This window comes from Somniosus microcephalus, chromosome 3 (assembly GCF_052327205.1).
Source record: "Somniosus microcephalus isolate GS21.2 chromosome 3, FLI_Smic_1.0, whole genome shotgun sequence".
Taxonomy (NCBI): Eukaryota; Metazoa; Chordata; class Chondrichthyes; order Squaliformes; family Somniosidae; genus Somniosus; species Somniosus microcephalus.
In genome coordinates, this window is record NC_140989.1 from 205,903,659 (window position 1) to 205,927,767 (window position 24,109).

General features: G+C 53.6%; 1 protein-coding gene across 1 annotated transcript in view; it reads left to right on the forward strand.

The window, feature by feature from the left end:
• The first annotated feature begins 17,432 nt into the window (after positions 1 to 17,432).
• Positions 17,433 to 24,109, forward strand: part of LOC147121680 (uncharacterized) — a 23,059-nt gene continuing 16,382 nt past the window's right edge. The window contains exon 1 of the mRNA XM_085977696.1: positions 17,433 to 17,973. Within this exon, the coding sequence (XP_085833822.1) occupies positions 17,501 to 17,973 (473 nt within the window). The 5' untranslated portion in view covers positions 17,433 to 17,500. The remainder of the gene's footprint in view (positions 17,974 to 24,109) is intronic.

Here is a 24,109-nt window from a genome sequence, read left to right on the forward strand (position 1 = left end):
CTTCACATTCACTCCATCACATTCACTCCATCACATTCACTCCTTCACATTCACTCCTTCACATTCACTCCTTCACATTCACTCCGTCACATTCACTCCGTCACATTCACTCCGTCACATTCACTCCATCTCATTCACTCCGTCTTTCACTCCGTCTCATTCACTCCGTCACATTCACTCCGTCTCATTCACTCCTTCACATTCACTCGCTCACATTCACTCGCTCAGATTCACTCGCTCACATTCACTCCTTCACATTCACTCGCTCACATTCACTCGCTCACATTCACTCGCTCACATTCACTCGCTCACATTCACTCGCTCACATTCACTCCTTCACATTCACTCCTTCACATTCACTCCTTCACATTCACTCGCTCACATTCACTCCATCACATTCAACTTTTCTACGTTAAAATAGTGACTACACGTCAAAAAGACCACGTTGGATGTAAAGCGCTTTGGGACATCCTGAGGTCGTGAAAGGCGCTATATAAATGCAAATCTGTCGTTCTTTCTTTATAACAATCCAGTCATGGAGTCATAGAGTCATAACGGCACAGGAGGAGGCCATTCGGCCCATTGAGTCCATGCCGCTTCTCTTTAGAGCAATCCAGTCAGTCCCATTCCCCCGCTCTATCCCCGTAGCCCTGCAAGTTTATTTCCCTCAAGTGCCCATCCAGTCTCCCCTTGAAAACATTGAGGCCTAGAAATTCAGTTGGTAGCGCCAGCGGTTAGCGCCTAAAGAGCCCGAGAATTGGGATGTAACCCAATGTTGGGGCAGGCGCAATGAAGATAGTGACAACTCCCATATTGACTATACATTTAACGCCTGCGCTAAGTGTTTGCGCGCGCCCGTGTGCGCAAGCAGATCATGACGACATTGCAGTGTGCAACGCCTTTTAGGCACCCCAGACCGGATATTGGGTGGCGCCCGGAACTTTTACGCCTAGTGCTGTTAGTGACAGTTCGAAGGAACATTAGCAGGCCCTTCTCGGAGGGGACAGCTCTAGTATAAAAGCTGCAGCCACTTGGCCTGTTCATTGCGATCGTTGCTGGAGAGAGTTGGTGAGCTACTGTTGAGCAGAGTTTTTGGAATTTATCATTAGAGTACTTGGGACCTTCAAACCTTTCCGGAGCAGTTGGAGCACTACACCTAACAGCGTTTTGACCAACTGGCATCGGAATGGGAGCTGCTTTGGAGGGCGACGGCCTCATGGCCGAACACTGTGAAGGGGCAGTGAGACGGCGGGAGAGAGGGCTGGGATTGGCCAGAAGAAGGAGGGGCAATGGAGGTCGGCCAATCCGAGGGTATGCTGCGAGGGTCTTTAGGCAGCAGGTGTCATACCTTGTCATGTCGGAGGCGCAGTGTGTGCGAAGGCTCCGATTCAGGAGGGACGTTGTTACTGAGCTGTGCCACCTGCTTGCTGAGGATCTGCAGCCACGTCTACGGTGCAGGACCTCTCTGTCGGTGGCCGTAAAACTGACTGTTGCCCTCAATTTCTATGCCACCGGATCCTTTCAGTCAGCCACTGGGGACATTGCGAATATCTCTCAGGTTGCAGTCCACTGTTGCATCCGGCAAGTTACAGCTGCCCTTTATAGACGAAGGCATCAATTCATCACCTTCCCTCTGAGCCTGGAGAAGCAGGCGGAGCGCGCACAGGGCTTCGCTGCTATTGCGGACTTCCCCATGGTGCAGGGGGCGATTGACTGCACACACGTGGCTTTGAGGGCGCCATTCCAGAATCCTGAGGACTTCCGCAACCACAAGGGGTTCCACTCCTTCAAAGTGCAGCTGGTCTGTGACCACCGCCAAATCATCATGGCAGTCAACGCCCAATTCCCAGGGAGCAGCCACGATGCATTTATCCTGCGGCAGACCTCAGTTTGTGACCTTTTTGAGAGGCCGGCTCGACCAAGAGGCTGGCTTATTGGGGACAAGGGCTATCCTCTCTGCCCATGGCTCATGACACCACTCCGTCTGGCCACCACCCCAGCAGAAGAGCTGTTCAACAGCAGCCATCAGGCGACCAGGAACATTGTAGAGCACACTATTGCTGTGCTCAAACAGCGTTTTCGCTGTCTGGACCATTCGGGGGGAGCCCTGCAGTACTCGCCAGAGCAAGTGGGTCACATCGTCATCGTCTGCTGCATGCTCCACAACTTGGCGATTCGACGCACCCAGCCAATTCCAGCTGTCCCTCAATGTCCAGCAGAGCCAGCGGACGAGGAGGAGGAGGAGGAAGAGCAGGAGGAGGAGGAGGAGGAAGATGGAAGGGCTCCTGAAAGTGGAAGGGCCATCCGTCAGAGGCTCATCAGGACTCGTTTCGAGGCCCCTCTGGCGGAATGATGGGTATCTTTTCTCCTGCGCACTTTGGATCTTTGAAAGCCTCTGAAAGCCAGCATCACTGTAAATAGTCACGTGTACCATAGCACATTAAAACTTTTCTTTATTGTCACAAAAGTCTTTCATTACAGCAAAACAACGTCAAGTCAACAGAAACCATAACTAACAAAATAACAGTTAACTCTTCGGCAAAGCCGCAAAACTAAACAAACCATTTCCAACAATTACAACAGGTGAGGGTGTCCTTGAATTTGGCCAAAGAAACGTCTCAGCACCTCCCTCTACTGCTGGCCCCTTGATGGAGAACGACTTCTCTTTCGCGGTCGGCCCCTTCCCTCCCTGCTGCTCCTACGTAATTGAACCCCAGTGGCGGGGTCAAGGCTGGGGGACGCCTGCTGACTGTGTGGAAGTGCAGAAGCCCCTGAGGGACGGCCTGGCCGACCACTGGTCTTGGAGGGTGCGGACGCAGGCTGCTTGATCTGAGCATGGCTGGAAGCAGTGTGCCCTGCAGGTGGTGGCAGCTGCACTGCAGACGTACCAGCGCTGGCATGAGCAATGGTCACCTGCCGAGAGAGGACACCTGCACCATGGTTGGACGACACACTGGCTCTCTGAGGGGACCGGTTTGGCTCATCCGCCACAATCGCATGCTCCACTGATTCCTGGCCTTGTATGGGACTGGAAGGGCCTGGGGTGATCCTAGCTGATGCAGATAGGGTGGCTGCAGTGAGAGTTCGCGTTGCCTCAATCTGGGTGTGGACGAGGCCGGCAAGTGACTGCGTGGCAGCAGTGAGGACCTGTGTGGCAGGTGCCAGTGCTTCGGAGAAGCCCTGGACAGTTCTTTCCATTGCTTCGGACAAGGCCGGAGCAGTCCGTTCCACTGCCTCGGACAAGCCCTGGACAGACCTTTCCAGGGATTGTCCGAAGCCCTGAACAGTCCTTTCCATAGCGGCCTCGAAGCCCTGGACAGTCCTCTCCATGGCTGCCCCGAAGCCCTGGAGAGTCCTCTCCATTGTTGCCCCGAAGCCCTGGCGAGTCCTCTCCATTGCTGCCCCGAAGTCCAACACACTCTTTGCCAGTGTTTCTATTGACTGAGGCATCCTCCCCACTGCAGCCATCAGCTCAGTGTGCCTGAGCCAGGCCTGGGTGCTCATTTCAGCCAGGCGACGCACCTCCTCTGCACAGCAGTCATCACTCCCTGCCTTGCCCTCTGGGGAGCCGGTGGCCGAACTTGCCTACTCCCCTTGCGTTGCTGCATGCCGCTTGTTCCGGCAACTGGCTCATCATCAGAGCCCCCCCCCTCCCCTCCAGGGAACTACTATCCCCAGTCTGCAGATGTGTATGCTCCCCTGAGATTGGAACGGATGCTCCGGCTTCCTCCTGATCCTCGCCTCCGGAGGCACTGGCACTGGCAGCTTCAGGGCATTGATCCCGAGTTGGTGATGAATCATCTGAAAGCAGGGAGGTGGAAGAGTGGCTTTAGCAAAAGGACAGGTTGGCGGCAAGGCATGCCAGATTGCGGCAAGGCTCTGACATGGCTGCACACTGAGGAAGCATGCTGGCGGGGGGACCAAATGGAAGGAAACAGCTGAAAAAGGAGAGAGCCTTACCCTCGCTGTCGAGAATGGGGTTGGCAGCTGCAGTGGTAACAGGACCACTCAGACGTCCTCCAAGAATCTGGTGCACTCTCTCCTCGAGATCCGTGAGAGTGACGACTTGTGGAGGTCCACCACCGGTTCGAAGCTGGTCCTTTCGCATCGCCGCCAGCTTGGACTGCAGGGGAAAGAAGGGGAAGAGCCCTTACATGAGGCCTTGAGAGATCATCTCATGCCCCCCATGGTGCAAGAGCCCTTACATGTGGCCTTGAGTGAAATGTCCATGTGTGTGCCCAGAAAGGGCCATGGGTGCTTGCTGACAGATGGCCATTGGGGCATCATGGCAACAGGGTGCTCGAAGTCAGGTGCAGATGGAGGGAATCAGAAGTTTGCATAAACAACACTCACCCTAACGACCCGAGTGAGGTCGTTGAATTTCTTCCTGCACTGAACAGGGGTCCTGGTCGCCATGCTGCTGGAGTTGACCCTCAGAGAAACCTCCCTCCAAGATCGCCGGTAATCCTTTTGATTCAGCCTCCTGCCATTGTCAGGATACAGAACATCTCGACGGCGCTCCACTGCGGACACCAACTGGTCCAGAGCCTCAGTGCTGAGGCGCTCTGCTCTCTGTCTCACCACCTCCATCCTCACCAAGTTTCTTGCGCCAGAGAAGGGCAAGCGCTGATTCTGAGGCCTACAGGGCGTTGAGTGTGGCAGCTCAGGCTGACTGACCCACCCCTTTAAGAGCCGGCCGGCGCCTGGAAGTCTTGTGGTTTTTGGTAATTGAGGTCACCTGCGCTGCGCCCGTCCACGCCGATATTGGGTAGCGCCTGAACTTTTGCGCCTTAGGAGCCCCGTGCAACGTCTGAATTCGCGCCTCAATCCCCTTTGGGGGCGATGCAACCCAATATCGCGCCAGGCAGCGATAAGTTTCGTCTGGCTATAAACTTTGCGCAGCGCCAGTTCTAACGCCTCAAGCGGGGCTATACCCAATTTCTAGGCCTGAGTGTCTCCACTTCCACCACTTCTGTCGGCAGCGATTTCCAGGTCATCACCACTCGCTGCATAAAAAAGTTTTTCCTCACGTCCCTCCTGTATCTCTTGCCCAAAATCTTAAATCTGTGTCCTAGTTCTTGTATCATCAACTAGTGGGAACAGCCTTTCCCTGTCTAGCGTATCCAAACCCGTCATAATCTTGTACACCACTATCAAATCACCCTGCAACCTCCTTTGCTCTAATGAAAACAAATCCAGCTTCTCCAACCTGTCCATGTAGCTAAGATCCCCCATCCCCAGAACCATTCTGGTAAATCTCCTCTGCACCCTCTCAAGTGCCTTCACATCCTTCCTAAAGTGTGGTGACCAGAACTGGACGCAATACTCCAGTTGTGGCCTAACCAGTGCTTTATAAAGGTTCAGCATAACTTCTCTACTTTTGTACTCAATACCTCTATTTATGAAGCCCAAGGTCCCATATGCTTTGCTAACCACTCTCTCAATATGTCCCGCCACCTTCAGGGACCCATGCACTGTCCCTGCACACTCTTTAAAACTGTGCCATTAAGTGTATATTGCCTCTCCCTGTTCCTTCTGACAAAATGCATCACCTCACACTTCTCTGTATTAAATTCTATCTGCCACTTGTCTGCCCATTCTGCTAGCCTTTCTACGTCCTGTTGCAGTCGATTGGTATCATCCTCACTGTTTGCCACACCCCCAAGTTTGGTATCAGTGGCAAATTTTAAAAGTCTACTCTGTATTCCAATATCCAGTTCATTTATTTGTATCAAAAAAAGCAGTGGCCCCAGCACTCACCCTTGGGGAACACCACTGTCTACCATCCTCCAGTCTGAAAAACAGCCATTTACCACAACTCACTGTTTTCTGTCCTTAAGCCAATTCCTATTCCAAGCTGCCACTGGCCCACCTATTCCATGAGCCTCAAGTTTGTTAACCAACCTTCTATGTAGTACTTTGTCAAATGCCTTCCTAAAATCCATGTAGACAACATCCATTGCATTCCCTTCATCGATCCTCCCTGTTACTTCATCATAAAATTCAATTAGATTAGTCAAACACGATCTGCCGTGTTGACTCTCCTTAATTAGCTTAAACCTCTCCAAGTGCCCGTTAATTTTTTCCTTGATTATTGTTTCTAAAACTTCACCCACCACTGATATTAAACTGACTGGCCTGTAGTTACTAGGATTGTCCTTGCACCCTTTCTTGAACAGTGGCGTCACATTTGCCACTTTCCAATCCTCAGGCACCTCCCCCGCATCTAGGGAAGATTGGAAAATGATGCCAAGCCCTTCCGCTATCCCTTCCCTCAATTCCCTTAGCAACCGGGGATGCAAGCCATCTGGACCAGGTGACTTATCCACACTAAGCATACCCAATCTTTCGAGTACATTCTGTCTATCAATGTTCACCCCTTCCATTGCTTCTACCTTTTCCATTTCTACCGATATTTTGTCAGCATCCACCTCCTTAGTAAACACCGATACAAAGTACTCATTGAGTATTCTAGCCTTGCCATGCGGCTCTAAAAGCATATATCACCTTCTTTGTCCCTAATAGGCCCCACCCCGCCTCTTACTAACAGCTTACTGTTTACATGCCGGTAGAAGGTTTTTGGGTTTCATTTTATGTTAACTGCCATTCTACTCTCATATTCTCTCTTTGCCAATCGTATTTTCATCTTCATTTCCCCTCTCAACTTATTGTATTTGGTCTAGTTCTCCCTTGAAGAATTCACCTGACATGCATCATACACCCTCTTTTTTTGTTTCATCATCTTCTCTATCTCCCTCATCATCCTTGCTTTGGTTCACTTACCCTTCCCACTTGTTGGAATGTACCTAGCCTGTACTTGGAACATCTCTTCCTTAAAGATCACCCATTGCTCTGTTACAGTTTTTCCTGTCAGTCTTTGGTTCCATTTTACCCTGGCTAGATCCATTTGCATCCCATTGAAGTTAGCCCTATTCCAGTTTAGAAGTTCCACTCTAGATTGTTCTTTACTCTTCTCCATTGCTAACCTAAATCTTATGATACTATGATCACTCGTACCCAAGTGTTCTCCCACAGACACTTGGTCGACCTGGCCCACCTCATCCCCCAGCACCAGATCCAGCAATACAATACAATGACGGAGGGTTCGACCCGAAACATTGACTCTGTTTCTCTCTCCTCGATGCTGCCTGACCTGCTGAGTGTTTCCAGCATTTTCTGTTGTTATTCCAGATCCAGCAATGCCTCCTTCCGAGTTGGGCCAAGAACATATTGGTCAAGGAAATTCTCCTGATCACATTTCAGAAATTCCTTCCCCTCCTTTCCCTTTACCCTAGCATTATCCCAATCGATATTTGGGTAATTAAAGTCCCCCAATATCACCACTCTATAGCTCTTGCATATCTCTGCGATTTCCCTGTAGATTTGCTCCTCTACCTCCCTCTCACTATTTGGAGGCCTATAGAATACCCCCAATAGCGTGATCAGATCCTTTTTGCTCCTCAACTCTAATCAAATGGAATCTGTCCTTGTCCCTTCAAGAACATCCTCCCTTTCCAACACTACAATGTCTTCCTTAATCAGCACTGCCACCCCACCTCCCTTTTTTCCTTCCCTATCTTTTCTGAACACCTTGTACCCTTGAATATTAAGTGCTCAGTCGTCACCGTTTTTAAGCCACATTTCCGTTATTGCCACAACATCATATTGCCACGCGGCTAATTGTGCTTGTAGCTCACAACCTTATTCACCACACTTTGTGCGTTTACGTACATGCATTCTAAACCCATTTCTGAATTTTTTGTCATCTTTCTTAGTCTGCTCCTATCTAATATGGCACTACTTCCGCCTCTAGTACTACTTTCTTCTCTAGTACTATCCAACACATTCACTCTTTTATGCACCTTATTCCTCTTTTCTACTCCTATATGCTGGTGCCCATCCCCCTGCCAAGCTAGTTTAAACCCTCCCCAACAGCACTAGCAAACCTTCCCACGTGAATACTGGTCCCGGCTCTGCTGAGGTGTAACCCGTCTGGCTTATACGGGTCCTACCTTCCCCAGAAATGGTCCCAATGCTTCAGGAGTCTAAAGCCCTCCCTTCTGCACCATCTCTCCAGCCATTCATTCATCTGTTCTATCCTCCTATTCCTGTACTCACCAGCACGTGGCACCGGGAATAATCCGGGGATTACTACTTTTGAGGTCCTGCTTTTTAATCTCTTTCCTAGCTCCCTATAGTCTGCCTGCAGGACCTCATCCTTCTTTCTGCTTATATCATTGGTACCGATATGGACAAGGAACTCTGGCTGTTCACCCTCCCCTCTCAGAGTGTCTTGCAGCCGCTCAGGGACATATTTGACCCTGGCACCAGGAAGGCTACATACCATCCTGGAATCACGCCTGCGTCCACAGAAATGTCTATCTGTTCCCCTAACCAATGAATCCCCTATCACTATTGCTCTTCCATTCTTTTTCCTCCCCTCTGTGCAGCTGAGCTACCCATGATGCCGTGGCCTTGGCTCTGGCTGCTCTCCCAGAAGAGCCATCACCCCCACCAGTTTCCAGAACTGTGAATTGGTTAGCAAGCGAGATGCACTCTGGGGATTTCTGCCCTACCTGCCTGGCCCTCCTTCTCTGTCTGGAGGTCACCCATTCCCTCTCTGCCTGCACATTCTGAGGCTGCGGGGTGACCAGTTCTAGAAACATGCTCTCCAAGTATTTATCAGCCTCACGGATGCACTGTAGTGACTCCAGCTGCCACTCAAACTCCGAAACCCAGAGCTCCAGATGCTGCAGTTGGTGACACTTCCTGCACACGTGGTCGTCCAGGCCGCAAGAAGCGTCCAGGATTTCCCGCAAGAAGCGTCCAGGATTTCCCACATGGCACAGGATGTGCAAATCACAGGACTGAGCTGCCCTGCCTTGCCTCTATTTACCAGACAATGGAGATAATGTAGCAGAAATAAACTTAACAAGAAACACTCAACAGCTACCCACCAATCAGCACTTCCCTCTATTAGATAGGCTATGAACTACTTAGCAGAAACATACTCAAAACAGAACAAAAAACAACTTACCACAAATACTCATCCAACACTCACCTCTCAGCTCACTTGTGCCAGTGACACCTTTGAGTTCTGATGTCCCTCCTTCATTGTGTCACTTGCCGACTGTCTCCCTCACAGGTAGTCCACTCGCTCAGACTCCCAGGATTCTGCTCCGCGTTGCCTTTATCCCCGGTCTCTGACTACATTCCTGACGCAGGTCTGCTTGCTTAGACTCAGACTCAGTATATATAACACACCGTCTGTTACTGGGTGTAAACACTCCTGTACATATATAAAACACCATGTGTAACTGGGTATAACACCCTTGTATATATAACACACCATGTGTAACTGGGTGTAAACACTCCTGTATATATAATACACCGTGTGTTACTGGGTATAACACTCCTGTATATATAACACACCATGTGTTACTGGGTATAACACTCCTGTATATATAACACACCATGTGTTACTGGGTATAACACTCCTGTATATATAACACACCGTCTGTTACTGGGTATAACACTCCTGTATATATAACACACCATGTGTTACTGGGTATAACACTCCTGTATATATAACACACCATTTGTTACTGGGTATAACACTCCTGTATATATAACACACCATGTGTTACTGGGTATAACACTCCTGTATATATAACACACCATGTGTAACTGGGTATAACACTCCTGTATATATAACACACCATGTGTTACTGGGTATAACACTCCTGTATATATAACACACCATGTGTTACTGGGTATAACACTCCTGCATATGTAACACACCATGTGTAACTGGGTATAACACTCCTGTATATATAACACACCATGTGTTACTGGGTATAACACTCCTGTATATATAACACACCATGTGTTACTGGGTATAACACTCCTGTATATATAACACACCGTCTGTTACTGGGTATAACACTCCTGTATATATAACACACCATGTGTTCCTGGGTATAACACTCCTGTATATATAACACACCGTGTGTTACTGGGTATAACACTCCTGTATATATAACACACCATGTGTTACTGGGTACAACACTCCTGTATATATAACACACCGTCTGTTACTGGGTATAACACTCCTGTATATATAACACACCATGTGTTACTGGGTATAACACTCCTGTATATATAACACACCATGTGTTACTGGGTATAACACTCCTGTATATATAACACACCATGTGTTACTGGGTACAACACTCCTGTATATATAACACACCGTCTGTTACTGGGCATAACACTCCTGTATACATAACACACCGTCTGTTACTGGGTATAACACTCCTGTATATATAACACACCATGTCTAACTGGGTATAACACTCCTGTATATATAACACACCATGTGTTACTGGGTATAACACTCCTGTATATATAACACACCATGTGTTACTGGGTATAACACTCCTGTATATATAACACACCATGTGTTACTGGGTATAACACTCCTGTATATATAACACACCATGTGTTACTGGGTATAACACTCCTGTATATATAACACACCGTCTGTTACTGGGTATAACACTCCTGTATATATAACACACCATGTGTTACTGGGTATAACACTCCTGTATATATAACACACCGTCTGTTACTGGGTATAACACTCCTGTATATATAACACACCATGTGTTACTGGGTATAACACCCCTGTATATATAACACACCGTCTGTTACTGGGTGTGACACTCCTGTATAGATAAAACACCGTCTGTTACTGGGGACAACACTCCTGTATATATAACACACTTTATGTTGCAGTGTATAACACTCCTGTATATATAACACACCATGTGTTACTGGGTATAACACTCCTGTATATATAACACACCGTGTGTTACTGCGTATAACACTCCTGTATATATAACACACCGTCTGTTACTGGGTATAACACTCCTGTATATATAACACACCATGTGTTACTGGGTGTAAACACTCCTGTATATATAACACACCATGTGTTACTGGGTACAACATTCCTGTATATATAACACACCGTCTGTTACTGGGTATAACACTCCTGTATATATAACACACCATGTGTCACTGGGTATAACACTCCTGTATATATAACACACCGTCTGTTACTGGGTATAACACTCCTGTATATATAACACACCATGTGTTACTGGGTATAACACTCCTGTATATATAACACACCATTTGTTACTGGGTATAACACTCCTGTATATATAACACACCATGTGTTACTGGGTATAACACTCCTGTATATATAACACACCGTCTGTTACTGGGTATAACACTCCTGTATATATAACACACCGTCTGTTACTGGGTATAACACTCCTGTATATATAACACACCATGTGTTACTGGGTATAACACTCCTGTTTTATAACACACCGTCTGTTACTGGGTATAACACTCCTGTATATATAACACACCATGTGTTACTGGGTATAACACTCCTGTATATATAACACACCATGTGTTACTGGGTATAACACTCCTGTATATATAACACACCATGAGTTACTGGGTATAACACTCCTGCATATATAACACACCATGTGTAACTGGGTATAACACTCCTGTATATATAACACACCATGTGTTACTGGGTATAACACTCCTGTATATATAACACACCATTTGTTACTGGGTATAACACTCCTGTATATATAACACACCATGTGTTACTGGGTATAACACTCCTGTATATATAACACACCGTCTGTTACTGGGTATAACACTCCTGTATATATAACACACCATGTGTTACTGGGTATAACACTCCTGTATATATAACACACCGTCTGTTACTGGGTATAACACTCCTGTATATATAACACACCATGTGTTACTGGGTATAACACTCCTGTATATATAACACACCGTCTGTTACTGGGTATAACACTCCTGTATATATAACACACCATGTGTTACTGGGTATAACACTCCTGTATATATAACACACTGTCTGTTACTGGGTATAACACTCCTGTATATATAACACACCATGTGTTACTGGGTATAACACTCCTGTATATATAACACACCGTCTGTTACTGGGTATAACACTCCTGTATATATAACGCACCATTTGTTACTGGGTATAACACTCCTGTATATATAACACACCATGTGTTACTGGGTATAACACTCCTGTATATATAACACACCGTCTGTTACTGGGTATAACACTCCTGTATATATAACACACCATGTGTTACTGGGTATAACACCCCTGTATATATAACACACCGTCTGTTACTGGGTGTGACACTCCTGTATAGATAAAACACCGTCTGTTACTGGGTATAACACTCCTGTATATATAACACGCCGTCTGTTACTGGGGACAACACTCCTGTATATATAACACTCCTGTATATATAACACACCGTGTGTTACTGGGGACAACACTGCTGTATATATAACACAATTTGTGTTACTGGGTACAACACTCCTGTATATATAACACACCTTGTGTTCTTCTCTTTCTTAGGCAGTCCCGCGGAACCGAGGAGGACTTGCTTTCACACTAAGAATGAGCTCACAGGTGGCTCATGAGTCCAATGCCGGACCTACAGTCTCTGTCACAGGTGGGGCAGACGGTGGTTGAAGGTGCTTGGGTTGACGTGCGCTCCTTCCGCTGTTTGCGCTTGGCTTCCGCCTGCTCCCGGCGAAGAGACTCGAGGTGTTTGATGCCTTCCCGGATGCTTCTCCTCCACTTTGTGCGGTCTTGGGCCAGGGATTCCCAGGTGCCGGTGGGGATGTTGTATTCTTTCAAGGAGGCTTTGAGGATGTCCTTGAAGCATTTCCTCTGCCCACCTGGGGCCTCCTTGCCATGTCGGAGCTCCGAGAAGAGCGCCTGCTTTGGGGGTCTCGTATCGGGCATGCGGACGATGTGGTCCGTCCCTCGGAGCTGATCGAGCGTGGTCAAAGCTTCGATGTTGGGGATGTTGGCCTGAGCGAGAACACTGATGTTAGTGCGCCTATCCTGCCAATGGATTTGCAGGATCTTGCGGAGGCAGTGCTTTGAGGTGCCTGCTGTACATGGCCCATGTCTCTGAAGCACACAGGAGGGCAGTTATCACCACTGCTCTGTAGACCATGAGCTTGGTGCTGGGTTTGAGGTCCTGGTCTTCAAACACCCTCTTCCTCAGGCGACTGAAGGCTGCACTGGCACACTGAATGCGATGTTGGCCTTCGTCATCAACGTCTGCCCTTATTGACAGTAGGCGCCCGAAGTATGGAAAATGGTCCACGTTGTCCAAGGCCTCGTCATGGATTTTGATAATCGGGGAGCAGTACTGTGTGACGGGGCAGGTTGGTAGCGGATCTTTGTCTTACGGATGTTTAGTGTAAGGCCCATGCTCTCGTACGCTTCGGTGAAGGTGTTGACGATGGTTTGGAGTTCAGCCTCCGAGTGAGCGCAGATGCAAGCGTTGTCTGAATACTGTAATTCTATGACAGAGGATGGGATGACTTTGGATCTGGAGGCGACGGAGGTTGAACAGTTTCCCGTTTGTTCTGTAGATTAGTTCAACTCCAGTGGGGAGCTTACTGAGGGTGAGATGGAGCATTGCACCAAGGAAGATCGAGAAGAGCGTTGGTGCGATGACACAGCCTTGCTTGATCCCGGTCTGTACGTGAATTGGGTCTGTGGTGGATCCATTGGTCAGGATCATGGCTTGCATGCCATCGTGAAGCAGGCGAAGGACGGCAACAAACATTTGAGGGCAGCCGAATTTGAGGAGGACACTCCAAAATCCCTCACGGTTGACGGTGTCGAAGGCCTTTGTGAGGTCAAAGAAGGCCATGTACAGTGGTTGGTGCTGTTCCCTGCATTTCTCTTGTAGCTGACACGCGGTGAAAATCATATCCATTGTGCCCCTTAGTGGGCGGAATCCGCATTGCGACTCTGGGAGGAGCTCTTCAGTCACTGGGAGAAGGCGATTGAGGAGGATTCCTGCGATGACTTTGCCTGTGGCAGACAGCAGGGAGACTCCTCTGTAATTACCGCAATCGGACTTGTCACCTTTCTTGAAGATGGTCACGATTACGACGTCTCTGAGATCCCCTGGCATACTCTCTTCCCTCCAAATAAGAGAAGTGAGTTCATGAATTTGCGCCAGTAGTGCTTCTCTGCCATGTTTTAGCGCCTCGGCGGGGATTCCATCTGCTCCTAAGGCCTTGTTGTTCTTCAGTTGTCGGCTGGCCTTTTCAACCTTATGCTGAGATGGTGGCAGGTAGCATGCTGCAGGATGGAGTTGAGGACACTCGTGTCGAAGACACGTCTGTGTGGAGTTTGCACATTCTCCCCGTGTTTGCGTGGGTTTCCTCCGGGTGCTCCGGTTTCCTCCCACAGTCCAAAGATGTGCGAGTTAGGTTGATTGGCTATGATAAATTGACCCTTAGTGTTAGGGGGATTAAATACGTGGGGTTACGGGGATAGGGTGGGATACGTGTTGGTGTAGGGGTTACAGGGATCGGGTGGGATATGTGTCGGTGCAGGCTCGATGGGCCGAAATGGCCTCTATCTGCACTGTGGGGTTTCTGTGATTCTGTGATTCTGTGACAGAGTCTCGGTTAAGGAGATCTTCGAAGTGCTCCTTCCAGTGGGCACTGACTGCCTCTCTGTCCTTGATGAGCACCTCTCTGTTCTTGGCCCGCAGTGGGGTAGGACCTTGGGTGCTTGGGCAGCAGGTGGTCTTGACTGCACTAAAGAATCCACGCACGTCGTGGTTGTCGACTAGCTGCTGGATCTCCTGCGCTTTCTCCACCCACCATCTGTTCTTTGAGTTGCGAGATTTTTGTTGGACCTCGGCCTTCAGGCGTCTGTAGAGCTGCTTTTTTGCTCTTGAGTTCTGTTGCTGTTTCCAGACCAGGAATGCCCCGTGCCCATGGCTTATTAGCTCCTGGAACTTCTGGTCATTCTCGTTGAACCATTCTTGGTGTTTCCTGGTCGAGTGACCGAGCGTCTCTTCACAGGCGCTGACCATGGAGGCCTTGAGTGCAGACCAGGCGCTGTGGACACTCTGTGTCTCTGAATCACTGGGAGTCATCAGGTTGGTTGTGAGGCGCAGGCTGAATAGGGCTTTCTTAGCAGGGTCTTTGAGTGGTCCAGCGTTGATTTTCCTGCGGCATTGTTTCTGTTGCCGCCGCTGTTTTGAGGCTACATTGATGGAGATGACAGAGTGGATTAGGCGGTGGTCTGTCCAGTAGTCATCAGCTCCTGTCATGGCTCGGGTGATGCGGACATCCTTGTGGTCCCTCGCTCGGACGTTACTGGGTATAATACTCCTGTATAAATAACACACCATATTTTACTGGGTATAACACTCCTGTATATATAACACATCATATTTAACTGGATATAACACTCCTTTATATATAACACACCATAACATACTGTCTATAACACTCCTGTATATATAGCACACCATGTGTTACTGGGTATAACACTCCTGTATATATTATACACTGTATTTTACTGGGTATAACACCCCTGTACATATAACACAATGTATGTTACTGGGTATAACACTCCTGTATATATAACACACCATCTGTTACTGGGTATAACACTCCTACATATATATAAAACACACCGTGTGTTATTGGGTATAACACTCCTGTATATATAACACAACATCTGTTACTGGGTATAACCCTCCTGTATAAATAACACACCATGTGTAACTGGGTATAACACTCCTGTATATATAACACACCGTGTGTTACTGGGTATAACACTCCTGTATATATAACACACTTTATGTTGCAGTGTATAACACTCCTGTGTATATAACATACCATATGTTACTGAGGCTACAGTTGTCCATGTTTAATCAAAGACTTTGTTCCCAGAAGTTGGTTCACAACACTGAGAGACATGTCAGCCTGGGTGTACGAATATTAATCCATTTTTAAAGAGCTGTGTTGTTTATCCTTTTACCAATCACATGCCCTGAAGCCTCAGATCAAGCGATGCAGGGACACATATGTCAGTGTGGTGAGACTGATCACTTGAGCAGTCATGAGCAGAGAGCAGACAATAGGCATAATTCAGGCTGTTAGACCAGGGCAGCATTAGAAGGCTCCTGCTCGGGATTCCCCTCTTGTCTTGGCTCTGTCATGCCTTCATTCAGGCCATCGAGATTAGGAAGCTGCCGTGGGTTTCCTCTCGGGCAGGGAGGAGCAGGCCGGGAATTGTTTAATATCTGTCACCCTCTTGAAATGGTTTATTGATTTCAATGTCCCAAAGCTTCTGAACCTGGTCTGGTGAAGCCACATCGCTCATGTCTGGAGCCACTCACTTTGCCAGTTGATATGCTCTGTGGGTGAGCTGAGGGAGATTTGACCACGGAAGATTCTGTGATGTATGAGGAGAGATTGGGACGATTGGGCTTGTACTCGCTGGAGTTTAGAAGAATGAGAGGGGATCTCATTGAAACTTATAAAATTCTTACAGGACTAGACAGACTAGATGCAGGAAGGATGTTCCCGATGGTCGGGGAGTCCAGAACCAGGGGTCACAGTCTAAGGATAAGGGGTAGGCCATTTAGGACAGAAATTAGGAGGAATTTGTTCACCCAGAGAGTGGTGAACCTGTGGAATTCTCTACCACAGAAGGCAGTAGAGGCCAATACATTAAATATATTCAAGAAGGAGTTGGATATATTTCTTAAGGCTAAAGGGATCAAGGGATATGGGGAGAAGGCAGGGACCGGGTACTGAATTTGGATGATCAGCCATGATCGCATTGAATGGCGGAGCAGGCTCGAGGGGCCAAATGGCCTACTCCTGCTCCTATCTTCTACGTTTCTGTGTTTCTATGTGACCTAACCCTCCGGGCGTGAAGCTAACGCGATCGATGGGCGGCCCATTCACCACCGCCACCCGCCCCCCCCCAGCCCCCTGCCGTCCAATTTAACTTTCCATCGATCTCAGCGGAGAGTGAACTCTAGCACTTTAACCAAAGAGAGTGAGGTTGAAATGTTTTTAGTAGTTCTGAGACTACCGAGCTCTGATATCAGTATTTCGCTCCCGGTCTGGCAGCACCTCCATTTTAAAATTCTCATCCTTGCGTTCAAATCCTTCCATGGCCCGGCCCCGCCCCTCCCTATCCCTGTAACCTCCTCCAGCCCTACAACCCTCCAAGATATCTGTGCTCCTCCAATTCTGGCCTCTTGTAGATGCCCAATTTTAATTGTTCCACCAATGGTGGCCGTGCCTTCAGCTGCCGAATCCCTAAGCTCTGGAATTCCCTCCCTGAACCTCTCCGCCTGTCCTCCTTTAAGATGCTCCTTAAAACCTACCTCTTTGACCAAGCTTTTGGTCACCTGTCCAAATATCCGATGTGGCTCAGTGTCACATGTTGTGATGAGCCTCGGGATGTTTTACTACATTAAAGGCGCGGTATAAAAGCAAGTCGTTGTTTGAATTCTGACAAACCATTTTCTCTTTCCCTTTCTTTCTCTCAAAGGTGCCAAAGATGTTGGGCTGTGCATCAGGAAGCTCTCATTCTATTTTGGACCAGACATTCGGAGCTTTAAAGGAGTCCAGTCCTAAAGACCTTCCCCTTCCAATACAGGACCCAGGGAGCTTGGGCACGCAAGACACGAGCCCGGGTCAGAGGCCGCAGCATGAGACGGAGAGACAAGTGTACGCGCTGCTTCACCCCCAGTCCTTGCCGCAGGGTTTGATGCCCAAAGCAGCTAGTTACGAGACAGTCTACGATGTCAAGGCCCAGGACCTCGATGCACGCTTCACCTTTGAAGGCAGCAACTTCTTTGATATTCCGATGCTGGGGCTCAGCCCCTTCCCCCTCGACGATCCCGACTTCCCCCTTAGCCCCCACGTCATTAAACGGAGAAGAGGAGGCATTGTGGAGCAACGGGACATTATCAAAGCTCATCAGGCTCACAAGATCCATAGCACCCCACAGGCCAAGCGCAAGGAATGGGAGTAAGTGCAACTTTGTGCTGTTTGGGGAAGAAATCCAGACATTTGCTGACCTCTCACTGGTCATCCTCAATATTTGGTGTAGGTATGACACGACGACACGGTGAAAACACGGCAGCCGAATGCAACTGTTTCATTGAAAAGCCAAGAAGAGGGGTCAGTGTCCGGAGTGCAGGGGAGGGAAAGAGTAGGAGAGAAGACCAGATCAACCAGATAGTGTTGGTGCATTGATATCAAGCTTAACTCAGAGACTGAGGGAGGGAGGGGAGACTGAGGGAGGGAGGGGAGACTGAGGGAGGGAGGGAGGGGAGACTGAGGGAGGGAGGGAGGGGAGACTGAGGGAGGGGAGACTGAGGGAGGGAGGGAGGGGAGACTGAGGGAGGGAGGGAGGGGAGACGGAGGGAGGGAGGGAGACGGAGGGAGGGAGGGAGGGAGGGGAGACGGAGGGAGGGAGGGAGGGAGGGGAGACGGAGGGAGGGAGGGAGGGGAGACAGAGGGAGGGAGGGAGGGGAGACTGAGGGAGGGAGGGGAGACTGAGGGAGGGAGGGAGGGGAGACGGAGGGAGGGAGGGGAGACGGAGGGAGGGAGGGAGGGAGGGGAGACGGAGGGAGGGAGGGAGGGAGGGAGAGGGAGGGGAGACTGAGGGAGGGAGGGAGGGAGACTGAGGAGGGAGGGAGGGGAGACTGAGGGAGGGAGGGAGGGGAGACTGAGGGAGGGAGGGAGGGAGGGGAGACTGAGGGAGGGAGACGGAGGGAGGGAGACTGAGGGAGAGAGGGAGACTGAGGGAGAGAGGGGGAGAGGGAGGGGAGACGGAGGGAGGGAGGACGGAGGGAGGGAGGGGAGACGGAGGGAGGGAGGACGGAGGGAGGGAGGGAGACTGAGGGAGACTGAGGGAGGGAGGGAGACTGGGGGAGGGAGGGAGGGAGGGAGACTGGGGAGGGAGACTGAGGGAGGGAGGGAGACTGAGGGAGGGAGGGAGACTGAGGGAGGGAGGGAGGGAGACTGAGGGAGGGAGGGAGGGAGACTGAGGGAGGGAGGGAGGGAGACGGAGGGAGGGAGACTGAGGGAGGGAGGGAGACTGAGGGAGGGAGACTGAGGGGAGACTGAGGGAGGGAGACTGAGGGAGGGAGGGAGGGGAGACTGAGGGAGGGGAGACTGAGGGAGGGAGGGGAGACTGAGGGAGGGAGGGAGGGAGGGGAGACTGAGGGAGGGAGGGGAGACTGAGGGAGGGAGGGGAGACTGAGGGAGGGAGACGGAGACTGAGGGAGGGAGGGAGGGGAGACTGAGGGAGGGAGACTGAGGGGGGCTGAGGGAGGGAGACTGAGGAGGGGAGACTGAGGGAGGGAGGGGAGACTGAGGGAGGGAGGGAGGGGAGACGGAGGGAGGGGAGAGGGAGGGGAGACGGAGGGAGGGAGGGAGGGGAGACTGAGGGAGGGGGGGAGACGGGGGGAGGGAGGGAGGGGAGATTGAGGGAGGGGGGGAGGGAGGGAGGGGAGACTGAGGGAGGGGGGAGGGAGGGAGGGGAGACTGAGGGAGGGGGGGAGGGAGGGCGGGGAGACGGAGGGAGGGCGGGGAGACTGAGGGGGGGGGAGGGAGGGAGGGGAGACTGAGGGAGGGGAGACGGAGGGAGGGAGGGGAGACGGGGAGGGAGGGGAGACGGAGGGAGGGAGGGAGGGGAGACTGACTGAGGGAGGGAGGGGAGACTGACTGAGGGAGGGAGGGAGGGGAGACTGAGGGAGGGAGACTGAGGGAGGGAGGGGAGACGGAGGGAGGGGAGACTGAGGGAGGGAGACTGAGGGAGGGAGGGAGGGGAGACTGAGGGAGGGAGGGAGGGAGGGGAGACTGAGGGAGGGAGGGAGGGAGGGGAGACTGAGGGAGGGAGGGAGGGAGGGGAGACTGAGGGAGGGAGACAGGGAGGGAGGGAGGGGAGACGGAGGGAGGGGAGACTGAGGGAGGGAGACGGAGGGAGGGGAGACGGAGGGAGGGGAGACGGAGGAGGGGAGACAGAGGGAGGGGAGACTGAGGGAGGGAGGGAGGGGAGACTGAGGGAGGGAGGGAGGGGAGACTGAGGGAGGGAGGGAGGGAGGGGAGACTGAGGGAGGGAGGGAGGGGAGACTGAGGGAGGGAGACTGAGGGAGGGAGGGAGGGGAGACTGAGGGAGGGAGGGAGGGGAGACTGAGGGAGGGAGACTGAGGGAGGGAGGGAGGGGAGACGGAGGGAGGGGAGACTGAGGGAGGGGAGACTGAGGGAGGGAGGGAGGGGAGACTGAGGGAGGGAGGGAGGGGAGACTGAGGGAGGGAGGGAGGGAGGGGAGACTGAGGGAGGGAGGGAGGGGAGACTGAGGGAGGGAGGGAGGGGAGACGGAGGGAGGGAGGGAGGGGAGACGGAGGGAGGGAGGGGAGACGGACGGAGGGAGGGAGGGGAGACGGAGGGAGGGAGGGAGGGGAGACGGAGGGAGGGAGGGAGGGGAGACGGAGGGAGGGAGGGAGGGGAGACGGAGGGAGGGAGGGGAAACTGAGGGAGGGAGGGAGGGGAGACTGAGGGAGGGAGGGAGGGGAGACGGAGGGAGGGAGGGAGGGAGGGGAGACTGAGGGAGGGAGGGGAGACGGAGGGAGGGAGGGGAGACAGAGAGGGAGGGAGGGAGGGGAGACGGAGGGAGGGGAGACTGAGGGAGGGAGACTGAGGGAGGGAGGGAGGGGAGACGGAGGGAGGGGAGACGGAGGGAGGGGAGACGGAGGGAGGGGAGACAGAGGGAGGGGAGACTGAGGGAGGAGGGAGGGGAGACGGAGGGAGGGGAGACTGAGGGAGGGAGACTGAGGGAGGGAGGGAGGGGAGACGGAGGGAGGGGAGACGGAGGGAGGGGAGACAGAGGGAGGGGAGACTGAGGGAGGGAGGGAGGGAGGGGAGACTGAGGGAGGGAGGGAGGGGAGACTGAGGGAGGGAGGGAGGGGAGACTGAGGAGGGAGGGAGGGGAGACGGAGGGAGGGAGGGAGGGGAGACGGAGGGAGGGAGGGGAGACGGAGGGAGGGAGGGGAGACGGAGGGAGGGAGGGAGGGGAGACGGAGGGAGGGAGGGAGGGGAGACGGAGGGAGGGAGGGGAAACTGAGGGAGGGAGGGAGGGAGGGGAGACTGAGGGAGGGAGGGGAGACGGAGGGAGGGAGGGGAGACGGAGGGAGGGAGGGAGGGGAGACGGAGGGAGGGGAAACTGAGGGAGGGAGGGAGGGAGGAGGGACGGAGGGAGGGAGGGGAGACTGAGGGAGGGAGGGGAGACGGAGGGAGGGAGGGAGGGAGGGGAGACTGAGGGAGGGAGGGGAGACGGAGGGAGGGAGGGGAGACGGAGGGAGGGAGGGGAGACGGAGGGAGGGAGGGGAGGGGAGACAGAGAGAGAGGGAGGGAGGGAGGGGAGACGGAGGGAGGGGAGACTGAGGGAGGGAGACTGAGGGAGGGAGGGAGGGGAGACGGAGGGAGGGGAGACGGAGGGAGGGGAGACAGAGGGAGGGGAGACTGAGGGAGGGAGGGGAGACTGAGGGAGGGAGGGAGGGGAGACTGAGGGAGGGAGGGAGGGGAGACTGAGGGAGGGAGGGAGGGGAGACGGAGGGAGGGAGGGAGGGGAGACGGAGGGAGGGAGGGGAGACGGAGGGAGGGAGGGAGGGGAGACGGAGGGAGGGAGGGAGGGGAAACTGAGGGAGGGAGGGAGGGGAGACTGAGGGAGGGAGGGAGGGGAGACGGAGGGAGGGAGGGAGGGGAGACTGAGGGAGGGAGGGGAGACTGAGGGAGGGAGGGGAGACAGAGGGAGGGAGGGAGGGGAGACTGAGGGAGGGAGGGGAGACTGAGGGAGGGTGGGAGGGGAGACTGACTGAGGGAGGGAGGGAGGGGAGACTGACTGAGGGAGGGAGGGAGGGAGGGGAGACTGACTGAGGGAGGGAGGGAGGGGAGACTGAGGGAGGGAGGGAGGGAGGGGAGACTGAGGGAGGGAGACTGAGGGAGGGAGGGAGGGGAGACGGAGGGAGGGGAGACGGAGGGAGGGGAGACTGAGGGAGGGAGACTGAGAGAGGGAGGGAGGGAGGGGAGACTGAGGGAGGGAGGGAGGGAGGGGAGACTGAGGGAGGGAGACTGAGGGAGGGAGGGAGGGAGGGAGGGGAGACGGAGGGAGGGGAGACTGAGGGAGGGAGGGAGGGGAGACGGAGGGAGGGAGACGGAGGAGGGGAGACAGAGGGAGGGGAGACTGAGTGAGGGAGGGAGGGAGGGGAGACTGAGGGAGGGAGGGGAGACTGAGGGAGGGTGGGGAGACGGAGGGAGGGAGGGGAGACGGAGGGAGGGAGGGAGGGGAGACTGGGAGGGAGGGAGGGGAGACGGAGGGAGGGAGGGAGGGGAGACGGAGGGAGGGGAAACTGAGGGAGGGAGGGAGGGAGGGGAGACTGAGGGAGGGAGGGAGGGAGGGGAGACTGAGGGAGGGAGGGAGGGGAGACGGAGGGAGGGAGGGAGGGGAGACGGAGGGAGGGAGGGGAGACGGAGGGAGGGAGGGGAGGGGAGACAGAGAGGGAGGGAGGGAGGGGAGACGGAGGGAGGGGAGACTGAGGGAGGGTGGGAGGGGAGACTGAGGGAGGGAGGGAGGGAGGGGAGACTGAGGGAGGGAGGGGAGACTGAGTGAGGGAGGGGAGACTGAGGGAGGGAGGGGAGATGGAGGGAGGGAGGGGAGACTGAGGGAGGGAGGGGAGATGGAGGGAGGGAGGGAGGGGAGACTGAGGGAGGGAGGGAGGGGAGACTGAGGGAGGGAGGGAGGGAGACTGAGGGAGGGAGGGAGGGAGACTGAGGGAGGGAGGGGAGACTGAGTGAGGGAGGGAGGGGAGACTGAGGGAGGAGAGACAGAGGTGGGCAGACTGAGGGATGGAGGGGGGACTGAGGGGGGGAGACTGAGGGAGGGAGACGGAGGGAGGGAGGGAGGGGAGACGGAGGGAGGGAGGGAGGGGAGACGGAGGGAGGGAGGGAGGGGAGACGGAGGGAGGGAGGGGAGACTGAGGGAGGAGAGACAGAGGTGGGCAGACTGAGGGATGGAGGGGGGCTGAGGGAGGGAGACTGAGGAGGGGAGACTGAGGGAGGGAGGGGAGACTGAGGGAGGAGAGACAGAGGTGGGCAGACTGAGGGAGGGAGGGGAGACTGAGGGAGGAGAGACAGAGGTGGGCAGACTGAGGATGGAGGGGGGGCTGAGGGAGGGAGACTGAGGAGGGGAGACTGAGGGAGGGGAGACTGAGGGAGGGAGGGGAGACTGAGGGAGGAGAGACAGAGGTGGGCAGACTGAGGGATGGAGGGGGGCTGAGGGAGGGAGACTGAGGAGGGGAGACTGAGGGAGGGAGGGGAGACTGAGGGAGGGAGGGGAGACTGAGGGAGGGAGGGGAGACTGAGGGAGGGAGGGAGGGGAGACTGAGGGAGGGAGGGGAGACGGAGGGAGGGAGGGAGGGGAGACGGAGGGAGGGAGGGAGGGAGGGGAGACGGAGGGAGGGAGGGGAGACGGAGGGAGGGGAGACGGAGGGAGGGAGGGAGGGGAGACTGAGGGAGGGAGGGACGGAGGGGAGACTGAGGGAGGGAGGGGGGACTGAGGGAGGGAGGGGGGACTGAGGGAGGGAGGGGAGACTGAGGGAGGGAGGGAGGGAGACGGAGGGAGGGAGGGGAGACTGAGGGAGGGGAGACTGAGGGAGGGAGGGGAGACGGAGGGAGGGAGGGAGGGGAGACGGAGGGAGGGAGGGGAGACGGAGGGAGGGAGGGGAGACGGAGGGAGGGAGGGAGGCGAGACGGAGGGAGGGAGGGAGGGGAGACGGAGGGAGGGAGGGGAGACTGAGGGAGGGAGGGAGGGGAGACTGAGGGAGGGAGGGAGGTGAGACTGAGGGAGGGGAGACTGAGGGAGGGAGGGACGGAGGGAGACTGAGGGAGGGAGGGAGGGAGGGGGACTGAGGGAGGGAGGGGAGACTGAGGGAGGGAGGGGAGACTGAGGAGGGAGGGAGGGGAGACGGAGGGAGGGAGGGGAGACGGAGGGAGGGAGGGGAGACGGAGGAGGGAGGGGAGACGGAGTGAGGGAGGGAGGGGAGACTGAGGGAGGGAGGGGAGACTGAGGAGGGGAGACGGAGGGAGTGGAGTCTGAGGG